We start from the raw sequence: 21653 nt of genomic DNA on the forward strand, positions 1-21653 counted from the left end.
TTGCTCAGCAGACTGGATGGACCATTTGGATTTTTATCTGCCATCATTCACTACTATATTATAGTCAAAGTTGTTAAAACAGCAGCATATTGTGAGAAACTGCAGAAAGCCTGAGACTAGGAGCCTGAGCATCTGAAATTTAATGTGGAAAAGTAGAAAATGATGTACAAAGGGAAAAAATAATCCCAACTGCAAGTACACAAAATGCTGGGTTCCATTTTGGGAGTCACCATCCAGGAAAAAGATTTTGGAAACCTTGTAGACAATACATTGAAATTCTCAGCTCAGTATGCTGTGGTGGTCAAGAAAGCAATCAATGTTAGGAATAATCTGAAAAAGAATGGAGAATAAAACAGAAAATATCACATTGCTTCTGTATTGAGCCATGGTGACCACACTGTGAGCCATTTGGTCATCCCCATTTCAAAAGAGACAGTGGAATTAGAAAAGGGGCAGAGGGTGACAAAAATAAAGGGAATGCAATGCTCCCCTATGATGAGAGGCTACACAGGTTAGGGCTCTTCACCTGGGAAAAGATGGCTGGGAGGGGTCATGATAGTTTCTAAAATCATAAGTGTGCTGGCATGGGTTAAGGATGGTTATTTACCTTTTCAACTAATACTAAAACAAGGAGATACTCCCTGTTTTAGTACTTAAATCTGAAAAAGTACTTTTTGACTTAGCGCAAAAATCAAGCTGTGGAACTTGTTGCCAGAGAATGTGGTTAAGATGACTAGCGTAGCAGGGTTTAAAAGAGGTTTGAACAACTTCCTGGTGGAAAAGTCCATAAAACATTCTGGTAGAATAGAGAAAGCTATTGCTATCCCTGGGTATGAGTAACAAGAAATTGATCTACTTTGGTAACTGCTGGGTACTTGGGAGCTGGATTGGCCATCAGAGACAGTGGTGATGTCACAGAGAAAGTCTTAGAACTCTACCTCTATCTGCTAGAAGGAGGAAATAATCCACTTGGCTGGACTGGGTTTAGCAGGACCTTGGTGTGACCCAGCATGGTATTTATGTTCTTATGTCTACTGGATCAACAAGCTGCGCACAATTGTTTGTTCAAAGGTATTGTCTCTCTGGGACATACTGTCCAGACAGTAATGGGACCTAAAGGTGTGAACTGATGACCAAATAGCAGCTTTACAGATATCATCAATAGAAATGACCCTCAAATAAGCCACTTTAGTTACCTAATGAGCCTTGACAGAGTCTGAAGCTGTGATCCAGTTAGATCACAGCAATATGTTATACAATCCGTTGCCCTTCCCAATTTGCTGGCATCAAAAGTCATGAACAGCTAGGAAACTTGGCAGTGAGAGTGAATCCTCTAAGAAATATGCTCTTACAATCCAAGAAGTGAAGAGCATATTCTTCTTTGTGTGCATGTGGTTTTGGAAGAGCATAAGCAGCATGATTGTCTGACTGATGTGGAAGGCAGACACCACTTTCGGAAACTTAGGATGAGTGCGGAGAACAACTCTTGTTGTGAAAAGCTGAAGGCATGGTGAATAAGAGACAAGGGCAGGTACTTTGTTCACTCTATGTGCTGAAGTGATGGCCACGAGATACAACACCTTCCAGGTGAGAAACGTCAGGTCCACTGACTCGAGAGTTTTGAAGGGAGGTCTCGAGTTGAGATAAACATTAAGGTCCCATGTTACCAGTGGTTTGTCATCTGCAGAATTGGTATGCCACAGTCCCTTCATGAACTTTTATAATAAAGGGTGGAGAGAAATAGGTGGTTCATCCACCTGCTTTTGATATGCCACAATGGCACTGAGATGTACTTTGACAGAAGTGCTGAGGCTTGATGAATACAGAAGAGGTATTAGAGAAGGTCTCTTGGACCACAAATGAAAGGGAGCAGAAGACTGGACTCTTACCACGTGAAGAACCTCTTCCATTTGAAAGTTTAAGAATTCCTGATGGAAGTTTTCCTAGTTGAGATCAGAATGACCTCTGCATCCCCTGGTTAAGAAGCAAGGAGGATACTACTGTATCAACAATCATGAAATGACGACTAAGGATGGAAGAGTCAGATGGTAAAGATTTCCATTCCCCTGGGTAATGAGTCTGTCATTCCTTCTATCATAGGCTGAACTGAGACTGAGGAGGTAGGGCTACCAAGCCAGGGATGTGAGTATAATCTTTGCCCTGTCCTGAAGAATCCTCTGGATAGCTCTGGTAATGAGCTGAATTAGAGGGTATGCATAGAGCAGACCAATGTGCCAGTCTAGCGTAAAAGAATTGGAGCTGACCTGTAGCTGCTTGGTCTCAATAGAGAGGCAGGTTTTCCATGACCTTCTGATCTAGAGACCACTCGTGCAGCTGAAGGACTCTGCTGAGTCAGTGTGCAGTGTATTCTGAACACCTTAGAATTATGTCGCCAGCAGTTAAGGTTAGTATGACAGGCCTATGACCAGATTCTAGGGCCTCTTTGAAGAGGGTTATGAGTCTGTGCATCCTTGTTTATATATAAAACATGGTCATCCATTTCTTTGGATCAAGATTTTTGTCTGAGAGCAGATGGGAGAAAATATACCAGATGTCTTGCAGCTTCAGAAGGTTGATCCATAGTCTTTTCACTTCAGACCACACTCCCTGGGATCCACAAAGTGCCACTATGCGTCTTCCAACCTCTGGTGGAACATCAAGTAGACGGCACCACTTGATGGTGGAAGTCTTTGAGCAAGTGACGTGAATAGCTGATGAAATAGTGGTTGGAATAATTGGTCCCACTGAAGTCCACAGATGCAAATACAAGCTATTTATTTATTTATTTATTTAACATTTTTATATACTGAAATTCATGTAGCAAAAGTTACATATCAATTCGGTTTACATTATAACATTAAACAGGCAAGACAGAATGCAATTACATCGAACAGGTGGATAAACTTGGATCAAGTAACTGGGGGGATTAAAGAACAAAAGATACAATAAATAATGAAGTACTAGAAAGGACCTGGCTAAATATACAGGAGACACGGTACAAGGTGCACATATTTGGAAAGATTGAGTGGAAAATGATTGGTATGGATAGAAGGCTTGTTCGAATAGCCAAGTTTTGAGTCTCTTTTTAAAGGCGATAGGGCAAGGTTCTTTCCGGAGGTCTGGTGGTAGAGAGTTCCATTGCGCGGGGCCTGCTGTGGATAGAGTACGTTTATTTAATGAGGTTTTGATGGTTGAATTAGAAGCTAGAGGAACTATGTGAACCACCACCATGTAACCCAAGAGAACAAGGGTTGACCTTACTCATATATGATCTTGTTGCAGATGGGGCCTTACAAGGCCCATTAAAGTTCTGGTCCTCTTGACTGGCAGGAAGGCTTTCTCCTATAAACTGAATCCTCTACAATGGGATCAAGTTACACTTTGGAATGCTGACAAATCCCAGGGATTGAAGCAGCAGAGGGACTCCAAGTTAAGGAGGGGCCATCACTAACCCGACTGTCCAGATACAGGACACAGACTCATTTTCAAAGTTACAACTGCCAGACACTTCATGAATACTCTGGGGGAGGCCAAGAGGCTGCACAGGAGCCCTTGTACTAACAATGTATACCCTCCACCACAAACCTGAGGAATCTCTGATGGACAAGGTAAATAGGGATGCAAGCATATGCATTCTTCAGACACAGAGCCACAGTCTGCTTTGGCTGAATGGACGATTGTCTGAAGCAAATTCCTCTTTTGAACCAGTAACTTGTTTCTCAGATCCAGGATGGGTCTTAGCCCACCAGACTTCTTGGGAATTAAGAAGTGCCAGTAGTAAAACCCTGTGCCACACTCATGAGGAGGGACAGATTCTATGGGACTTCTGTGGCAGAAGGGATGTTATCTCCGGTGTAGCTGAGCTGACTGGGTGGGGTTTATCTGGAGCCAGATATCCAGTGATTTGGGGGGAAGGTGCGGTTAAGTGGCAAGCATTAGCCATATTACCAATTTTTAGGACCCACTTGTTCTTCAAGATGCAAGTCCCCATTCCAAAGGAACAATGACTCTTCCCCCTCTGAAAGAGGTAGGAAAGTGGGAGCTAGAGGCATTAAAAACCACTCCAAGCTTGGGATGCTCTGTTGGTTCAGCCTTCAGTTGTCACTTCTCCTTCTACTGACTTCTGAAAAGCAATCATAACCTCTTCCCAGAGCCCACTTGCATGGAGACAGGCAAGCTCCTGGCTCCAATAGAAATTTCTGCATTCCTCCACATTTCCCGAGGCATGCTGGAACTCTGCCTGACTAGAACCCCCCCCCGAGTCTGTCAGAGATTTAAATTTTTGTACTCACTCATGCAGGTACTGCACCATGAAAAGCTAGCAGGCTGCAATCCTGGTGCTGAGCATTGACCCCCCCTGAAAAACCCCTCCCAAAAGAATCTAGGGCTTACTTGTCCTTCCCAGGGGATGTGCGAGAATGCTCCCTAGAGCATTTTGCTATTTTCAAAGCCAATTCCACTACTGCATAATAGTGTTGGAAGCTGGACTATACCAAATCTTGACAGGCCTTAGACGGCATATTTCAATTCAATCTTGCTTGTCACATGCATGCAAGACAGTGTCTGCCACATCTGCAGCTGAAGGTCCTCCAAAACACCATGGTCCAGGACTGAAGTGGTTTTTGCTTGGGGTTGGATGAAATGCAGCAGCAGCCTGAACACATTCACTTTTGGATCCTCTTCTTTTCTGAGGTTAATGAACAATTTATTTGCCATCCTCTCCAGGAACCATGAGTGACTAAGGTCCTCAGGAGGCGAGATATGCCTTGGTAAAGCTGGAAAGCGGTGAGAAGGCATCACCTGTGGATCCTTCCTTATCCAACCTTTTTGATCCACTCCTCAGATGAAGGCAGCCAAGAAGAGGATCTCCGGAACTCCAACTGAATCCTCATTTGGATCTGCAGTAGCTGAGGGTTTCAAAAAGGATCTTGGTAGAGCAGGCATTTGGGCCTGAGACATACTTGATGTCTATGTACTTCATTGGCTGAAGTTCTGCGCCAAGGCCATAATTTCTATTTTTGATGGCTGCTTATTTTTCAACACTAAGGAAACTGACTACACTTTGCTGGCACTGGAATGCTCCAATCCAACGCAATTGAGGGTGCCCTGGATGATGCTGAGACTGGAGCACCTGGGAAATATAAACTGTCTGGTGCCATGGAGGCTTCTCTGATGGCTTGATGCCATCTGTGCTTAAGAGGAAGTTGAATATACCCTTCTCTGTGTTGGAGCCCTTTGCCAATGGCACTATCTTCTTCAATGCTAAGGAAGCTGGCCCCAGAGGATACCATATGCTGTTTAAGAGCTCTTCTCAGTGCTTTCTCCTATGCATTAGGCTTCCATGCCAAGCTCGAGCCCTTACTTATGGCAAATCCATGGGATGGAGCCAACAGGTGGGGAACTTTGTCTGCTGACTTGAAAAGGAAGCTAATTCTTGGTGCAATCTCTACAGCCTCTTGTGATGCAGAGGATCTGAAGAGGCTTCACTCCAGGATGTAGCCATCATGCTGAGGCTTCAGGGCCTTTACCTGACACCACCTTCCACAGACCCTTCATTTTCCAGGCAAAGGTTTGAAACACCTGCAGGGATATCCTGTGCTCCAGCTAGGACAGTTAGATACATCATGGCCCATACCCAGGCAGTAGCAGCAGATAGCTTGTGTATTTGTGATGGATATATGACACCCATATCTGCAAGCTTTGAACCCCACTGAATTTCTTGGGTATATTTTCCTCCATTGAGAGATAAAATGTAAATTTTTCTGAGGTGCTGCGGAGGCAGCAGCATGAAAAGAAAAATACACCAAAAATATTGAGCAAAATCAATCTATGTGGTAGCTCAAAGAAAGACTGAGGGGCTCACGAGGCAGTGGCTAGGCCAGGGAAACTTCTGTACATGTTCAGAAACTTTTCTGAGCTAAGTCTGCATTGGCGTCACTGGGTGATGTCGCCCACTAGTTATGATACATTTAATTCTGCTTGTTGACAAAGAATCCTCCTTTCAAAAATACAGAATGATAAAATATAGTTAAAGGAAAATATTTAAGCAGTTTTACCTTTTCTCCAGGTAGACCAACTCCCAACAGCTCACTCTGCAACTCACTCCACTAGAAGATATCTAGGAACCTTTTGTTTTTTTCAGGTTTTTAAAATTTTTCCTTGCAATTTCAATGTTATAATAAAAATAAGTGGAAAATGACCGTTATAACACACAGGAGAAAAGTTAGTGTAAAAGTCATTTTTCCACTGATCTGTTATAACATTGACATTCCCAGGAAAATGAAGGTTCCTAAGGATCTTTGCTAAAGTTTAAACTAACCCTAACTGTATGTACACAATGCAGAATTGTATGCTTACATGTTAATTTCCTTTTTAGTCCTGCTACACCCAGTCCAGCCAAGTGGATTATTTCCTTCTTCTAGCAGATAGAGATAGAGTTCTAAGACTTTCTTTGTGACATCACCACTACTTATGTGTGGTACAGAACAATTAAAGCTAGTATTCTCTGCCTTCAGCGGACGGTATAAGCAGGATTTTGAAGCTGGGTTTGCCTTCTCTTTGTTGTTTGATTTTTGGCAATTTATTGCAACGTTGTCTGATTCTCTCCAAACAATCAGTGAGCCAGGCATCATAAATTAATTGTGAGCCAGGATGTGTTAGCTCTTAGCCACATAAGAGGCTTGGTTGAGCCTGGAAGGGAATCTCAGAGTAAGGAAAAGGGAGGAGGAAGATGATCTTCTGAGAAATTGTGCATCTTCCCCTCTTTACCTTCTCCACCTCTCAGTTAAAAAGCAAACAAACAAAAAATACAGGAGAGCAATAGTATGCGGAGGAGAGAGAGAGATTTCTTTTGGAGTAGAACTTCTGTTGGTGAGTTCTCTGTGTGTATTTGTAGTGCTGACTGTATGTGTGTGGGCGGGGTTCAGGGTCGGGAAGGAGGTTGCCCAATGAGACAGTGCTATATCAGGGTACAAATTATATCGCAATGATAGGGAGGATCAACTTGGTGGAGGTGGGGTGTGGCACTTTATGTCCGGGAGGGTATAGAGTCCAACAGGATAAAGATCATACAAGAGACTAAATGCTCAGTAGAATCTATATGAGTAGAAATCCCATGTGTGTTGGGTAAGAGTATAATGATAGGAGTATACTACTGTCCACCTGGACAAAATGGTCAGACAGATGATGAAATACTTAGAGAAATCAGGGAAGCTAACCAATTTGGCAGTGCAATAATAATGGGAGATTTCAATTACCCCAATATTGACTGGGTAAATGTAACATCAGGACTTGCTAGAGACAAAGTTCCTGGATGTAATAAATGACTGCTTCATAGAGCAATTGGTTCAAGAACCAACAAGAAGAGGGATCTATTTTAGATTTAATTCTTAGTGGAACACAGGATTTGATGAGAGAGGTAATGGTGGTGGGGGCCACTTGGCAACAGTGATCATAACATGATCAAATTTAAACTAATAACTGGAAGGGGGACAATAAGTAAATCTGCAGCTCTAACACTAAACTTTCAAAAGGGAAACTTTGATAAAATGAGGAAAATAGTTAGAAAAAACTGAAAGGTGCAGCTGCAAAGGTTAAAAGTGTTCAACAGGCATGGACATTGTTTAAAAATACAATCCTAGAGGCGCAGTCCATATGTATTGCACACATTAAGAAAGGTGGAAGGAAGGCAAAACGATTACCATCATGGTTAAAAGGTGAGGTGAAAGACGCTATTTTAGCCAAAAAAAATCCTTCAAAAATTGGAAGAAGGATCCATCTGAAGAAAATAGGATAAAACATAAGCATTGTCAAAGTTAAGTGTAAAACATTGTTAAGACAGGCGAAGAGAGAATTTGAAATGAAGTTGGCCATAGAGGCAAAAACTCATAATAAAAACATTTTTAAATATATCCAAAGCAAGAAACCTGTGAGGGCGTTGGGTTGGACCATTAGATGACCGAGGGGATAAAGGGGCTCTTAGGGAACATAAGGCCACTGCAGAAAGACTAAATGAATTCTTTGCTTCCGTGTTTACTAATGAGGATGTTGGGGAGATACCAGTTCCGGAGATGGTTTTCAGGGGTGATGAGTCAGACGAACTGAATGAAATCACTGTGAACCTGGAAGATGTAGTAGGCCAGATTGACAAACTAAAGAGGAGCAAATCACCTGGACCAGATGGTATGCATCCTTAGGGTCCTGAAGGAACTCAAAAATGAAATTTCTGATCTATTAGTTAAAATTTGTAACCTATCATTAAAATCATCCATTGTACCTGAAGACTGGCGTGTGGCCAATGTAACCCCAAATATTTAAAAAAGGCTTCGGGGCGATCCGGGTAACTATAGACCAGTGAGCCTGACTTCAGTGCCGGGAAAAATAGTGGAAACTATTCTCAAGATCAAAATCGTAGAGCATATAGAAAGACATGGTTTAATGGAACACAGTCAACATGGATTTAGCCAAGGGAAGTCTTGCCTAACAAATCTGCTTCATTTTTTTGAAGGGATTAATAAACATGTGGATAAAGGTGAACCGGTAGATGTAGTGTATTTGGATTTTCAGAAGGCGTTTGACAAAGTCCCTTATGAGAGGCTTCTAAGGAAACTAAAGTCATGGGATAGGAGGCGATGTCCTTTCGTGGATTACAAACTGGTTAAAAGACAGGAAACAGAGAGTAGGATTAAATGGTCAATTTTCTCAGTGGAAAAGGGTAAACAGTGGAGTGCCTCAGGGATCTGTACTTGGACCAGTGCTTTTCAATATATATATATATATATATAAATGATCTGGAAAGGAATACGACGAGTGAGGTTATCGAATTTACGGATGATACAAAATTATTCAGAGTAATTAAATCACAAGCGGATTGTGATACATTACAGGAGGACCTTGCAAGACTGGAAGATTGGGCATCCAAATGGCAGATGAAATTTAATGTGGACAAGTGCAAGGTGTTGCATATAGGGAAAAATAACCTTTGCTATAGTTACACGATGTTAGGTTCCATATTAGGAGCTACCACCCAGGAAAAAGATCTAGGAATCATAGTGGATAATACTTTAAAATCGTCTGCTCAGAGTGCTGCAGTAGTCAAAAAAGCAAACAATGTTAGGAATTATTAGGAAGGGAACGGTTAATAAAACGGAAAATGTCATAATACTTCTGTATTGTTCCATGGTGAGACCACACCTGAAATACCGTCTACAATTCTGGTCGCCGCATCTCAAAAAAGATATAGTTGCAATGGAGAAGGTATAGAGAAGGGCAACCAAAATGATAAAGGGGATGGAACATCTCCCCTATGAAGAAAGGCTGAAGAGTTAAGGGCTGTTCAGCTTGGAGAAGAGACGGCTGAGGGGGGATATGATAGAGGTCTTTAAGATCATGAGAGGTCTTGAACGAGTAGATGTGAATTGGTTATTTACACTTTCGAATAATAGAAGGACTGGGGGCACTCCATGAAGTTAGCAAGTAGCACATTTAAGACTAATCGGAGAAAATTCCTTTTCACTCAACGCACAATAAAGCTCTGGAATTTGTTGCCAGACGATGTGGTTAGTGCAGTTGGTGTAGCTGGGTTCAAAAAAGGTTTGGATAAGTTCTTGGAGGAGAAGTCCATTAACGGCTATTAATCAAGTTGACTTAGGGAATAGCCACTGCTATTAATTGCATCAGTAGCATGGGATCTTCTTAGTGTTTGGGTAATTGCCAGGTTCTTGTGGCCTGGTTTGGCCTCTGTTGGAAACAGGATGCTGGGCTTGATGGAGCCTTGGTCTGACCCAGCATGGCAATTTCTTATGTTCTTATGTACTCCTACTATAAAAAAGAAAAAAAAATCCTTGTATCCAAGGCATAACAGAATGGAGCTGTCAGTGTGTAGAATGCGGGTACAAGCATCTTCAGGTAGACACAGCTCACTGCGTCACAGCTTTTCAGTGCAAGGAAAAAATGGGGGACACTTTAAAGTCATTTGAACTGGTAAATAATAGTTTCTAAGTCAACACAGGGTCCTTTCCTTTGACCGTGAGTTTGTCCCTCACTCTGTTTCCATCTGCTGGAAGCGGGGAAAACCACACTTGTCTGGACTGCTGTAGCAGGATGAAAAAGAAACTGGGTTTTACTTTAGAAACTGTCAATCAGGAAAAGATTTTAGAATTAATGTGGACATACATTGAAATCCTCAGTTCAGTGTGCTATAGTGGTCAAAACAGAAAATAACAAAACAAGGAAACTGTGGATATCATGACTGTATAAATCCATTGTGTGATTACACCTTGAGTACTGTGTACAATTCTGGTTGCTCTGCCTCAAGAAAGATCCAGAACTAGGAAAGGTACAGGGAAGGGCAACAAAAATGAGAAAAGGGTATGGAATGGTTCCTTATGGAGGCTTACCTGGTTAAGAGCTCTTTAGTTTGGAGGAAAGACAACAGAGAGGACATAAGAGTAGGGATAAACAACTCCAATCCTCACAAACAGGTCTGGTTTTTAGGAAATCCATAATTAATATGCATTAGATATATCTGCAGTGCCTCCATTGTATACAAATATTTCTAACATATATTCGAGGGTACACTAAAAAATAGACCTGTTTGTGGCACTCAAGGACAGGAGCTGCTTACTTCTCTGTGATAGAGGTTTATAAAATCCAGAGTGGTGTGGACTAAGTTAACCAGAACAGTTGCTTCACTTTTAAACAGTACTAAAGAACATTCCATGAAATTAATTGGTAGCATGTTTAAAACATATTTCAGAATTTTTTTTTAAGTCAACAGATAACTAAATTGTAAATTTTGTTGCCAGAGGATACAGTCAAAGCTAATGGCATGGCTGGATTTAGAAAAGATATGGACACATTTCTGGACAATATGTCCTTTAGCAATTATTAGGAAGGCAGATTTGGAAATTTCTATTTCTGAAAATGAGCAATAGAGAATGTATTTCCTCTTTGGGTAATTCCAGACTTGGATTTGCAACTGTCGTAGATAGGACACTGGGCTTGATGAAGCACTGGGCAGACCCAGCATAGCACATCTTAAGTTTTTTAATGTTAGCACTGGAGATTGCTGATTTAACTCTTTATACTGGGGTAGACCCATTTTGGGATGTTTGACAGACTTGCAGGTAAGCCTTCTGACTCACAGGTGGCCGCATTTCCATTTTTTAAAGATCAAAATACATAGCTCTAGGACAGTTTTTGGATAAATCCCTAGTTCGCTGCACAAGGGACATAAAACAAGGCTCAGGCTGCATTTTTTGAATGATCTAGTATCACAACAAAGTACATTATAAGTTTGACATGCAGAAAGGTGAAGGAAATGCTCCTGGCTTCCTATATGATATTGTAGGTTTAACTCAAAAGCCTCAAGCAGAAAGGAGTTGAAACAGAGACAAAGACAAAAACAGTGAGACAAGTTTAGAGAAAGAAAGATAAGTTTAAACCAGTGGTGCTTTCCATTCTAACTTGATGTATATTAAAGACAAAACAAAGAAAAAGAAAAGTGGTAGGAATTTTATTTGGTAACACTTTATTCATAGCATTTATCTGGAGAAAGATTACAACAGACTTCTGTACAATTTTGAACATGCTGTGGTAGGAGAAACAGCTTTCTAGGGGGTGGGGTGGGAAGAACACTTCTCCCCTGAAATCTCTCTTCCAACCCCCACCCTTATCACCAACCCTCTTTTCTCTCCCTCCCCTTCAGCATGCATCTCCTGTGCTTCCTATACAAAATAACCTTTGCATAGATTTTATTACGAGGAACCTATTTTACAGAGAGGAACTGTACATGGTGATATAAGTAGATGAGAATTTCCATTTTTTTTTCTTTTTCTCAAAATAAGAGCTCTGTAACCAAATGATTAAAACATTGTACAGTTTTTGTATGTCTGTATAAAGAGACTGACCACAGCAGAGCAAGAAACAAAACAAAGGGGGAGGGGGGGAAGCATAATTTTATCTATGGCTATTTTCTTTCTCTTAAGCCCCACAAGATCATTCTTTCACCTGCATGGCTCTCCTTTTCCCACCCCACCATTGCATGCTTGCTTCACTGCCACTACTCACAGCCTGCAAGTTTGGTCACATAATTTAAAAGTCTTAAGAAATTTTATAGCGCTTAACCAAAAAAAAAAAAAAAAAAATCTCCAGTCTTAAACTCACCACTGATTCATTTTTCTGGTTCTGTAGTATCCTGTGTGTTTTTTTTTTCTTGTGGAAGGAGAGAAGAGGCAATTTTCATAGTTGTATTATTTACCCAGCACTTGTTGATCCCTCCATCATTAATAACGAAAGTTAACTTTTTGGTGAACAAGGAGTTGTAGCTAGAGAAGTAATTAATTTCAAAAAGATTCAAGTATTAAGGAGCTGTACAGCTTCCCAGTGGAAAACTTGTGCCAGGTGTAGATGGATGGGTAAGGGGGATTGCACTATGTCACTCCTCAGTCATTCAATGCATGCTAACCCAAAAGGCTTAGCATCGAATGTCCAGCCAGTGTTCTCAAGCATAATGCTCACTATCACTGGAACAGAATCAATATCTAGAGGCAGCTCTGAATACTTATTAAAGAGATGGCAAGTGGTATTCATGTGTGTGCACTTTTGTTTTCCTCATCACTGCCCCCCCCCCCCGCCATGATGGATGCCAAGGAACAGAGCATACTGATCTATTATGGTCTCTCTACTAACACTGACAAATTTAATCAAAACAGAGTCCTTGGTCCAGAGGCTGTTCTGCCCCTCCCATCCTTCTAAAATACATGTACAAGTGCTGAATAGCACACCAAAATTCTCTCTGGCTTCATTTGCAGAAGAGACCCACAAGCACAACACTTTAGAGTTCTAAGTGTTGATGGGATACATAAAGAGAAGGTTGTTTGTACCAATCATAAATGTCCAAATGACAAGTTTCTCAGGTGTGTTAGTTTGGATGTCTTTGAGAGTTACTCCTAGTCTCCTTACGTTACAGACCACTCTGGGATGGAGGACAGTCTCTTCTCAGACCATGGAATGTAAGCCAATGGGGCCCAAAGCTTAAGTAAACTGTGGTAAGAGAAAAGGTTCACAGGGCTCTGGGCTGTCCTTTCTCATGACTGGGGAATGAGACCTCTATCACCTGCCTTCCATTTCATGTAGTGGTTCCAGCGGTTGGTAGAAATTTGGATTTTAAGGACCACAATTGTTTGCAGCTGAGTACATACAATTTTACATTTGTTTGGGGGAGAGGGGTATACTGCTGACTGCCACAGACTGATCCTGCACCCATTTTACCCTACAATCTCACAAGTCTCTTCCAAGTGGCCTCTCACCTAATTTCTTAATGTCTTATGTCTGTTTTCAACTTCTTATAACTTTCTCTGGCTTTTTTCCTGGGTCACGTCTTGGGTTTCCGTCCTCGATGACTTAGTGAGGATGTGACCACAGCTGCAGGAGTCCCGGACTTCCTCCCCAGAGTTGGTGAGGGGGCTGTTGGTGGTGGTGTAGTGATGGAGGATGAAGAAGAGGAGGAGCGTGTGTTTCCAGCTGGTGTAGTGGCTGCTGCCGCAGCTGCAGCTGCAACACTGCGTAGGACACGGTTCGCAGTGTGTTCTGAAACATGCAGCTGCCTTCTCTTTTTCATTTTCTCTGACTCGTCAGAGTCCCTGTCACTACCACCTCGCAGCCGTTTCTGCGGCCTGTCATCATCACTCAAGGTCTCATCCCAAGACTCTGCTCTGGCTCTATGCTGCCCACTCACGCTCTCATCTGAAGAGTTCTGTCTTTTCTGTGGTGGCAACTTGGTGAGTCTCTTCTCACTCTCCAGGGCAGGCACCAGGTCACCTGGACACTGCCGAGTGCATCTACCTCTGGGTGGAGATCTCAGCTCAGAGGCACTGCTCTCCAGTGATGAGGTGTCATCTGGTCGCCCCATTGCCATTGTTTTGTCAGCCTTTAGATCTTGTTTTGATGGCACCTGTTTGGCTGCCTCACTGTCTGAGTCTGTCCTGGCAGTCCAGGATACTGCGCTGCTCCTGGTGATCCTAGTAGAAGCCTCGCTTCCAGAATCAAGGCCTTTACTATCTTTTGTGGCTTCCCTTTTCTGAGTCTCTGTAGGCAGTGGCTTTTTCCCCTCTGCATCTGATGAGCTTTCACTGTCAGAGAGCATATGCTGGTCAGCAGTTGGTCCCCTCCTTACCTTGTGCATTAGCAGCTCATCTCCTGGTGCTTTCCGTTTCTTCTTGCGAACTGGTTTCTTAGTTTGATGCCTAAGGCTGGAGGCCTCATCAAAGGAGCTTTCCTCATTAGAAATGGGGGACAGGCAGCTCTTTTCCCTCCCTGGGGGTGTCTGGACCTTGGGGGGTCTCCCACGCTTACGTTTCTGTGGAGTAACACCAGTGCCTGCTGCTTGGCTGTCAGAATGCTTTGCTGAAGTACACTTCTCTTTAATCAGCTTTTTACTGAGAGTGAGGGGAGTGTTAGGGGTGCTTGTGGGGAAACTTGGATTTCTCCCCTCCCTGAAGTTGGGGAATAGCTAGGAGAGACTGGCAAGCGTATCTTAGGGGGTCTTCCTCGCTTACGTTTTTCCACAGAGGAGCCAGTTGAAGAGATACTCTCATTCTCAGCAGGTGAAGGAGTCTTCAGGGTCAGTGAAAGTGTTTTCTTGTCACTTGGAGTTGTTCTGTCCTTTGATGTTGCCTGGATCTCTGGGCTAAGTTTGGTGCAGTCCGCAGAAACCCTCCTGCTGTTCCAACTCTCTGAAATCGCCTTGCCATGAGGGCTCATCTCATGTGGCTGCAACTTCTCTGGTACTGGGCTCTGTTCCAGCGATTGAAATTCTAGGGAGGTTTCTGCTTTGGAGACTTTGGGAGGGCGGCCTCGCTTTCGCTTTTGAATAAGAGGCGGGCTATCTTCCTTTAGCCTCTCTCCAGAGGATGGTAATGGCAGTGTCTTGCAATCAATCTCCATGGTCTCAAATGCCTCATCCTCTGCCAGGAGTCTCAGTCTGGGAATGAAGGGCCTACTAGACTCAAGGCTCATTGTTGGTACTTCCCAGTTAGGCCTATGACGGGTGGGCATTCGGCTGCTGGCAAGTGTCTCCATATTGCAGCTAGAGTTTTGCCTGGTCTGCATTGGGCCATCTTGTTCTGATATTTTTGTTTCCACCCAATGTAAGCTGGAATGACTATAACCTGCTTCAGGTTTCTCACTAGAGGGCAAGGCCACAGCAGCAGCTGCAGCTTTGGCTTCCAGTTCAATCCTCCTTCTGATAGGCAGATTCCTTAGCACTGGCATCTCTTTGTTGGAAGTCTCAACATCTAAGAGACTGCTGGCAGAGCTCTCTCCAGGGCTTGCATTGCCAACTTTGCATCGGTTGCGACGGCGCCTTACCAGCTCCCTATCTTCTACCACAGTTACAAGGCGACCTGGGAGCTTGCGCAACACTTTGGCAGTAGGCGAATCATCCTTCTGGCTCTGCAGGATCTCACTGTCTGCCGTGGTCCGCCGCCTTGGAGTGCGGGTGCCAGACGGGCTCTCCTTCAGCTTTTCAATATCTATAGTCAAAGAAACTACCTGCTTCTCTTCTGGGGACAGCGGAGGTTCTTCCCCTTGTTTCTTCCAGACATGTTGCCACCCTCAGTGATGCATCTGGGGTTGATAATTTCTTCGTCTCATTCAGAATTGACAAGTGTTCTTTTTCTGGAATCCCCATATTGGTGCTTTGTGACATACAATTGCTATTGGTATCTTTGCAGTTCTGGTATGGCACCTCTGGTTCTACTGGATTCTTCCAAACACCAACTGGCAATTCCAAACCAAGATGGGACGAGCTGATTTCAATTATTTTATCATCCGACACCATTGCTAGAGTGGGCACCTCAATCCCTCGTCTCTCTCCTAGGCAGCTGTCATCTGTCTCTTTGGCCTTTAGATCTCTAAGTGCCGTAAGCTTCTCCAACTCCTTTGCCTGCCTGCCATGGCTTGGTGTCTGTGTGGCCCTTTTCGGCATCAATTCAAGGGGAGTTTTTAGATCACTGTCCATAGGAAACGATTTGGTGATTCCTATTGCTAAGCTCTGGCATGGTTCAAAGGACAACGATGGCATTTTTTGCTTTTCAGCCAAGCTTGGACTGAAATCCTCGGAAGCAAATTTGGTGTTCTTGGAGGACTCACTCAGCCCTTTGGACCCCTGCTGGCCCTTGCTAGAATCTCCACTCTGTGATGACAGCAGCGATGCCCCTGTGGTGGGAGCAGCAGAATCTGCTTTATTATGCGTGTACAAGTTTTGCCTCACTGCCTGCAGGCTCTTCAACTCTTTTAGGCACTTGTGCTCAGCAGTAGCATCTTCACTAGGAAATAGTCTCTGCTGTTCTGACAAGGGGTTCCTTGTCCCTTTTGATATTTCACTGAAAGGCTGTACTACAGTGAGAATGTGATCTGGACACTGCTGTGAGTTGAATTTGCATCCAGTGGCAGCATCTTCACCCTCGGTACAAACTCCGCTTGAGCTTCTGGATCTATCTACTCTCTCTGCCTTGCTTGAAAGAATCACAGGCACTTGGTTGACTAGTGGCAAAGCACTGGACACCTCGTCTTCAGACTGGTTGGTTTGGGTATTCTTGCAGAGTTGTTTTGCTTGCATTTCCAGAGCAGCAGCTGTCAATGCTCTGCCATTAGAGGCTTCTGCCCCAGTGGTTTTGAAGACAGAAGGTGGCAGAGTGGGTTGGGCCTCTATAGATGCCTGCTTCTGAGGCACTTCAACAAGTGTCATTCTCTCTGAGAGGGAGTTAGGCACTGACTGCCACAGTCTCCCTAGGGCACTTTCATCTAACATCCTCCTGTTGTCTCTACCCTGGTACTCCTTGCATGTCGCAACCTTCTCTTCTGGCCTGTGCTTGAGTGGTACCCAACTGGCAGAAGAATGCTGGACTTCTGTATCCAAGACCAGTGACTTCTTTGCTTCCTGCCGTTGCAAATGTTGTTGCTGCTTCCTTTCTCCCATGGTAGGTGCTTCAGTACCCTGAATGTTGGCCCTGAGTAATCTCCCCTCACTGATGTACCTGGGCTGTGGGAATTCCCGATGCCCCATGTTCAATCTCTTGGCCTCTTGCCAGGTCTGTGAGAACTCTGCTGTATCAAGTTCCCTTTCACCCAGTTCATTCAGCCGGACACCTCGCAGTCGCTCGCTTACTCGGGTGCCCATCCTTTCGCTTAGCCTGTGGGGGTTCTTGGCTTTCTTACTCTTCTTGATGTGGTTCTCCTCACCAAGTCTACTCTCATCATCCTCCTCATGCAGCCAGAACACCTCATCTTTGGCCTGGTCCAAGTCCTTCCTAGCTGCTTCTACTTGCTCCTAGTAGAGGGAGACAGATGTGAGACAAAAACTTTCAAGATCAGTGTGTAATGGATTATATGGCATTATAAACATGAGATATTGCTATGCATTAGAATAAACATAGGAAGTGAGCGATCATGGCTAACTAATGTTCACTTACTAGACATATGAGCATGGGTGTCTCTCTATATCTGGTGTGTGAGGATTTATAAGTATACGTGAATGTGTGAGTATAATGTATATAGAGGTGTGCGAGTTGTATATATGAGTACAGAAAACCAAATGTTTTAGATACAGTTGTGCTCGTAAATTTACATAACCCTGGCAGAAATTGTAAGATGTGTAGCATTTTAAGAAAACATGAAAGATCAGACAAAACACGTCTATTATTTTTAAAGTGTATCAAATTAAAACTATTATGCCTCACAGAATAGCACAATCATTAAACAAACCATAACAATAAGGGAAAAAATAAAATGGTACTGTTCAAAAGTTTACATACCTTTGAATGTTTGGGCTGATAATATACACAAGCTGACACAATGAAAGGTAGGTAATCCACACCTGTGCCTTGTTTGATTATAGATGGTGACTGTGTATAAACAGTCAATGAGTTTCTTAGTTCTTGAGAAACCCTTGTGCATTTCATCAAGAGCTACACTGACTTTGGTGGTTATTGAAGCATGGGAAAAACAAAAGAACTGTGAGTAAAAGTAATTCAACTTTATAAATAAGGAAAAGGATATAAAAAGATATCCAAAAAGATTTGAAAATGTCAATTAGTACTGATCAAACTGTGATCAAGACGTGGAAAATTATGGGTTCTGTTAGTACCAAAGTAGATCAAGAAATGTTTCAGACAACTGCCAGGTAAGTTTGTCAGGATGGAAAGAAAAACCCACAAGCAGCTTCTACTAAAAAACAGGCTTCTCTGAAATGAAGTGGTGTGGGTGTTTCAGCACGCATAATAAGATACTCAAACAGGACCATTTTATTATTTCCCTTATTGCTATGGTTTGAAACATTAAAAACAACAGATGTGTTTTGTCCAATCACTCATGTTTTCATAAAATGCTACACATCTTACAAATTCTGCCAGAGGTATGTAAACTTATGAGCACAACAATAATTCAACACATTTAAGGTATTGCTACTCAAATAAAACAAGTTGTCTATACCAAAAATCTAAAATTTAAAACACACATGGTCTATGCAGAATTCAACATCAATCCTTTAGAAGTGTTTGTAAACATGAAAAGAATATCATATTATAAGATCTAAATGCCCAAACCTGCTGTGCACATTTGAATGCTCACTCACTAATGGGAAAAAAAAACTATATTCTCACCTCTGCTTGCTTGAGCTCCTCTCTGCAGATTTCCTCCAAGGAGGCTTCCAGGAAATTCATAGCATACCGCTCGATTGGGGTCAGCTGCAGGAGAAAGAAGGGGCGGTTACAAACAATGGGAGATGGGAGAAGGTGCTAGCATCTGGGAAACAAGGAACAAAATGAAGTTAAGAGGCAATTGGGAAAGACCAAAATGCAAGAGAACTGTTGTCTCCTTGAAAGGCTGTTAAACCTGGACATTAGATCTTACAGCATCCCAGAAGACTGTTATTGTGCGGCAGCAGAACAAATGCCCCATTGGATGGAGAAGGCCAAAAGGGTTGAGGTTCAAACTGCCGCCAGGTCAGGATTCTAAACAAGCAAAGCAAAGCAAAACAGAGCCCAAAGGATCTGTATTTTCTACTGTGTTGCTATTCCAATAGACTTCACAACCGGCAGGAAAAACAGTGCACAAAAAGGTAAATATTCTAGCTTATGATTTACTTATAAGTCTCAGCCAATAGGAAAAAAACAGCATACATTTCCATAGCCTTTCATCTTGTTAGTAATGTTCATTAAACAAAGCTAACAATTTAAAAATCTTTACCTAATTAACAATCACTGTGACCAAAGAAAAGCAAAGAATATGCATAATAAAAAGCCCAATCTAATCATGAAATTCATCCAACTTAAAAGTTCTCAGAGCCAGCAATATTAATGCAATAAATGAAAATAAGAATTTGAGCAAACAAGGGAAGCATAAGTTTAAGTGTTTACAAATCTCTGATGTAATAAAACCATCTGATAAATGTGGAAATATATTTATGAATTTATATGGTTTGGATACACTGGAGATTGTGGCCATGTATGGAGCAAGAAAGGTTTGTATGGTAAGGATGGCCTACATTTGCCTGTGGCAGAAAAGAAGATGCTAAATGAAAAATTCCAATCATACATCAGGTATTTAAACTAGGGCGTGGGGTGGAAAGAGGTGGCCAGTGAAACTGGCATGTCACCACCGAGCAGTACAGGAAGTGGGATGAAAAAGTAACAAAATCAATCAGTTCAAAAAAGCAGATAAGGTGTCTAGGAAGAGCAGATGGAAAGCTAGTACCACAAATTCTTGTAGTCTCGGCAATAAAATCCCAGATCTGCAGGCTCTAATGGTGGAGGCAGTCTTGGTCACTGTTGCGGACACATGGTTCACCGCTTGTCATGATTGGGACAGGGCCATCCGAGGCTATAACTTGTTAAGGAAGGAAAGCAGTACAGAAAAAGGGGAGTGGCAGTTCTTTATGTCAAAAACAATATCCAAGCAACAATTTTAAGGGATGTGGGGTAGAGAAGAAGCATTATGGACCATCTAGAAAAAAAAGGAAGATGATACTTCCATTTTTACTTGTGTGATCTACAGTACTTCAAATCAAACAGAAGAACTGGACAGAGATCAGATCAAAGACATCCAAAAGGTGGGAATGAAGAGAGAAGTGTTGCTCATTGGAGAGTTTAATCTGCTAGATGTGAATTGAAACATCCCTTCTGCAGAATCTACAAGTAGTAGAGAGATAGTGGATGCCCTTCAAGGGGCTCTGCTCAAACAAATGGTAAAGGAACCCACAAGGGAGGGTGTTTCACGATCTAGAGCTCACTAATGGGGATAATGTATCTAATGTTTGGGTAGGTGCTCACCTGAGCACCAGTGATCATCAGATGGTATGTTCAATATTGCGAATAGGATACAGAGAAGTCACGTAAAGACCTGAGTTTTGAATTTCACAAATACAGACTTTGTCAAAATGGGGGCATACCTGGGGGAAGAATTGGAAGACCGGAAGGAAATAGATGAGGTGGTATAACAGTGGGCTAAATTAAAAGGATCTATTTCCAAGGCAACAAATCTCTCTTAGAAAAATAAACACAAGTAAGAGGAAAAAGAAACTGATCTAATTCTTTAAGGAGGTGGCTGAAAAAATAAAGGCAAAAAGAACAGTGTTCAAGTAGTATAAAGGATCCCAAAAAGAGGAACACAGTGACAAATATCTGTTAAAATTGAGGGAGAAGAAAAATCAGGAAAGCAAAAGGTCAAGCAGAAGAAAGGATTGCCAAAGAGGTAAAGTGATGTGAAAACTTTTTCAGATATATCAGAGAAAGAAGGGAGATGAAGTGGTGTAGTGAAATTGCAAGGTAACAAGGAGCAATGTGTGGAGAGAGACAAAGAAATGGCGGAAATATTAAACAAATACTTTAGTTTGGTTTTCACTAAAGACCCTGGAGAAGGACCATTGCTGGTTGATAAGACTGTAGTTGGAGATGCGGTATAAGAATCTCCATTTACAGAAGAAAATGTATGGAAAGAGCTAGGTATATAACACTGCTGCAGCATTAGCGAAACACTGGCAACGTTGGAGTTATTTTTGCTGAGAATAAACACATAATCATAAAAGAGGCATTAATTTTGCCGAAAAAATCTCGGAGCAAGTTTAAGATAAGTGCTCAGTTTATTAATTTAAGAAATATAATTTAATGCTGGGCAAGATTTATGATCAAACCGTTGATTAAAGTGGAAGAAATGCTGGGGTCTCCGGCAGAAGTGTATTCCAAGAAATCTACACAAGAAGTGGCAAAGCCATTACATAGTTTTCATCAAAGAAAAAAATAAATAGTTTGTAATTTACATTGGTTTTAAAAGAAGAAGCACTATTAAAAAATGTAAAAAATTTTTTTGCACCAAAAATAAAAAATAAGAGGTTTTTAAACCTGTGATTATAACTGGTGATTCAGAATTTGAAACATCATATTCTTTACCAGTGCTGAGGTCTTTTCCTCTTTTTGAAAAATAATTTTTATGCTATAGAAAAATCATCTATCAATAATGAAGTTATAATAAAAATAAGTGTTGTGGAGACCTATATGAATAAGTGGTGGCATATTTACACTAGTTAATTTTGTTTATTGTTAATTAGAAACTAGTGGTTCCCTAATATTGTGGATTAGATGAGATACATCCTAAGA

General features: G+C 42.1%; 2 protein-coding genes across 2 annotated transcripts in view; both read right to left on the reverse strand.

Moving 5' to 3' along the window:
* Positions 1 to 11499: 11499 nt before the first annotated feature.
* The window catches only part of SRCAP (Snf2 related CREBBP activator protein), an 845719-nt gene continuing 835565 nt past the window's right edge, over positions 11500 to 21653 (reverse strand). The window contains 2 exon segments of the mRNA XM_029606814.1: positions 11500 to 17332; positions 18663 to 18746. Coding sequence (XP_029462674.1) covers positions 15527 to 17332; positions 18663 to 18746 — 1890 coding nt within the window. The 3' untranslated portion in view covers positions 11500 to 15526.
* LOC115094687 (nucleolar and coiled-body phosphoprotein 1-like) lies at positions 13376 to 15273 on the reverse strand. The gene is made up of 2 exons (XM_029607937.1): positions 14555 to 15273; positions 13376 to 14438 (listed from the first exon to the last, which is right to left on the reverse strand). The coding sequence occupies exons 1-2, from the start codon at positions 15271 to 15273 to the stop codon at positions 13376 to 13378; spliced, it is 1782 nt and encodes a 593-aa protein (XP_029463797.1).

The sequence above is a fragment of the Rhinatrema bivittatum genome, chromosome 6, assembly GCF_901001135.1.
Source record: "Rhinatrema bivittatum chromosome 6, aRhiBiv1.1, whole genome shotgun sequence".
In the NCBI taxonomy this organism is placed as follows: Eukaryota; Metazoa; Chordata; class Amphibia; order Gymnophiona; family Rhinatrematidae; genus Rhinatrema; species Rhinatrema bivittatum.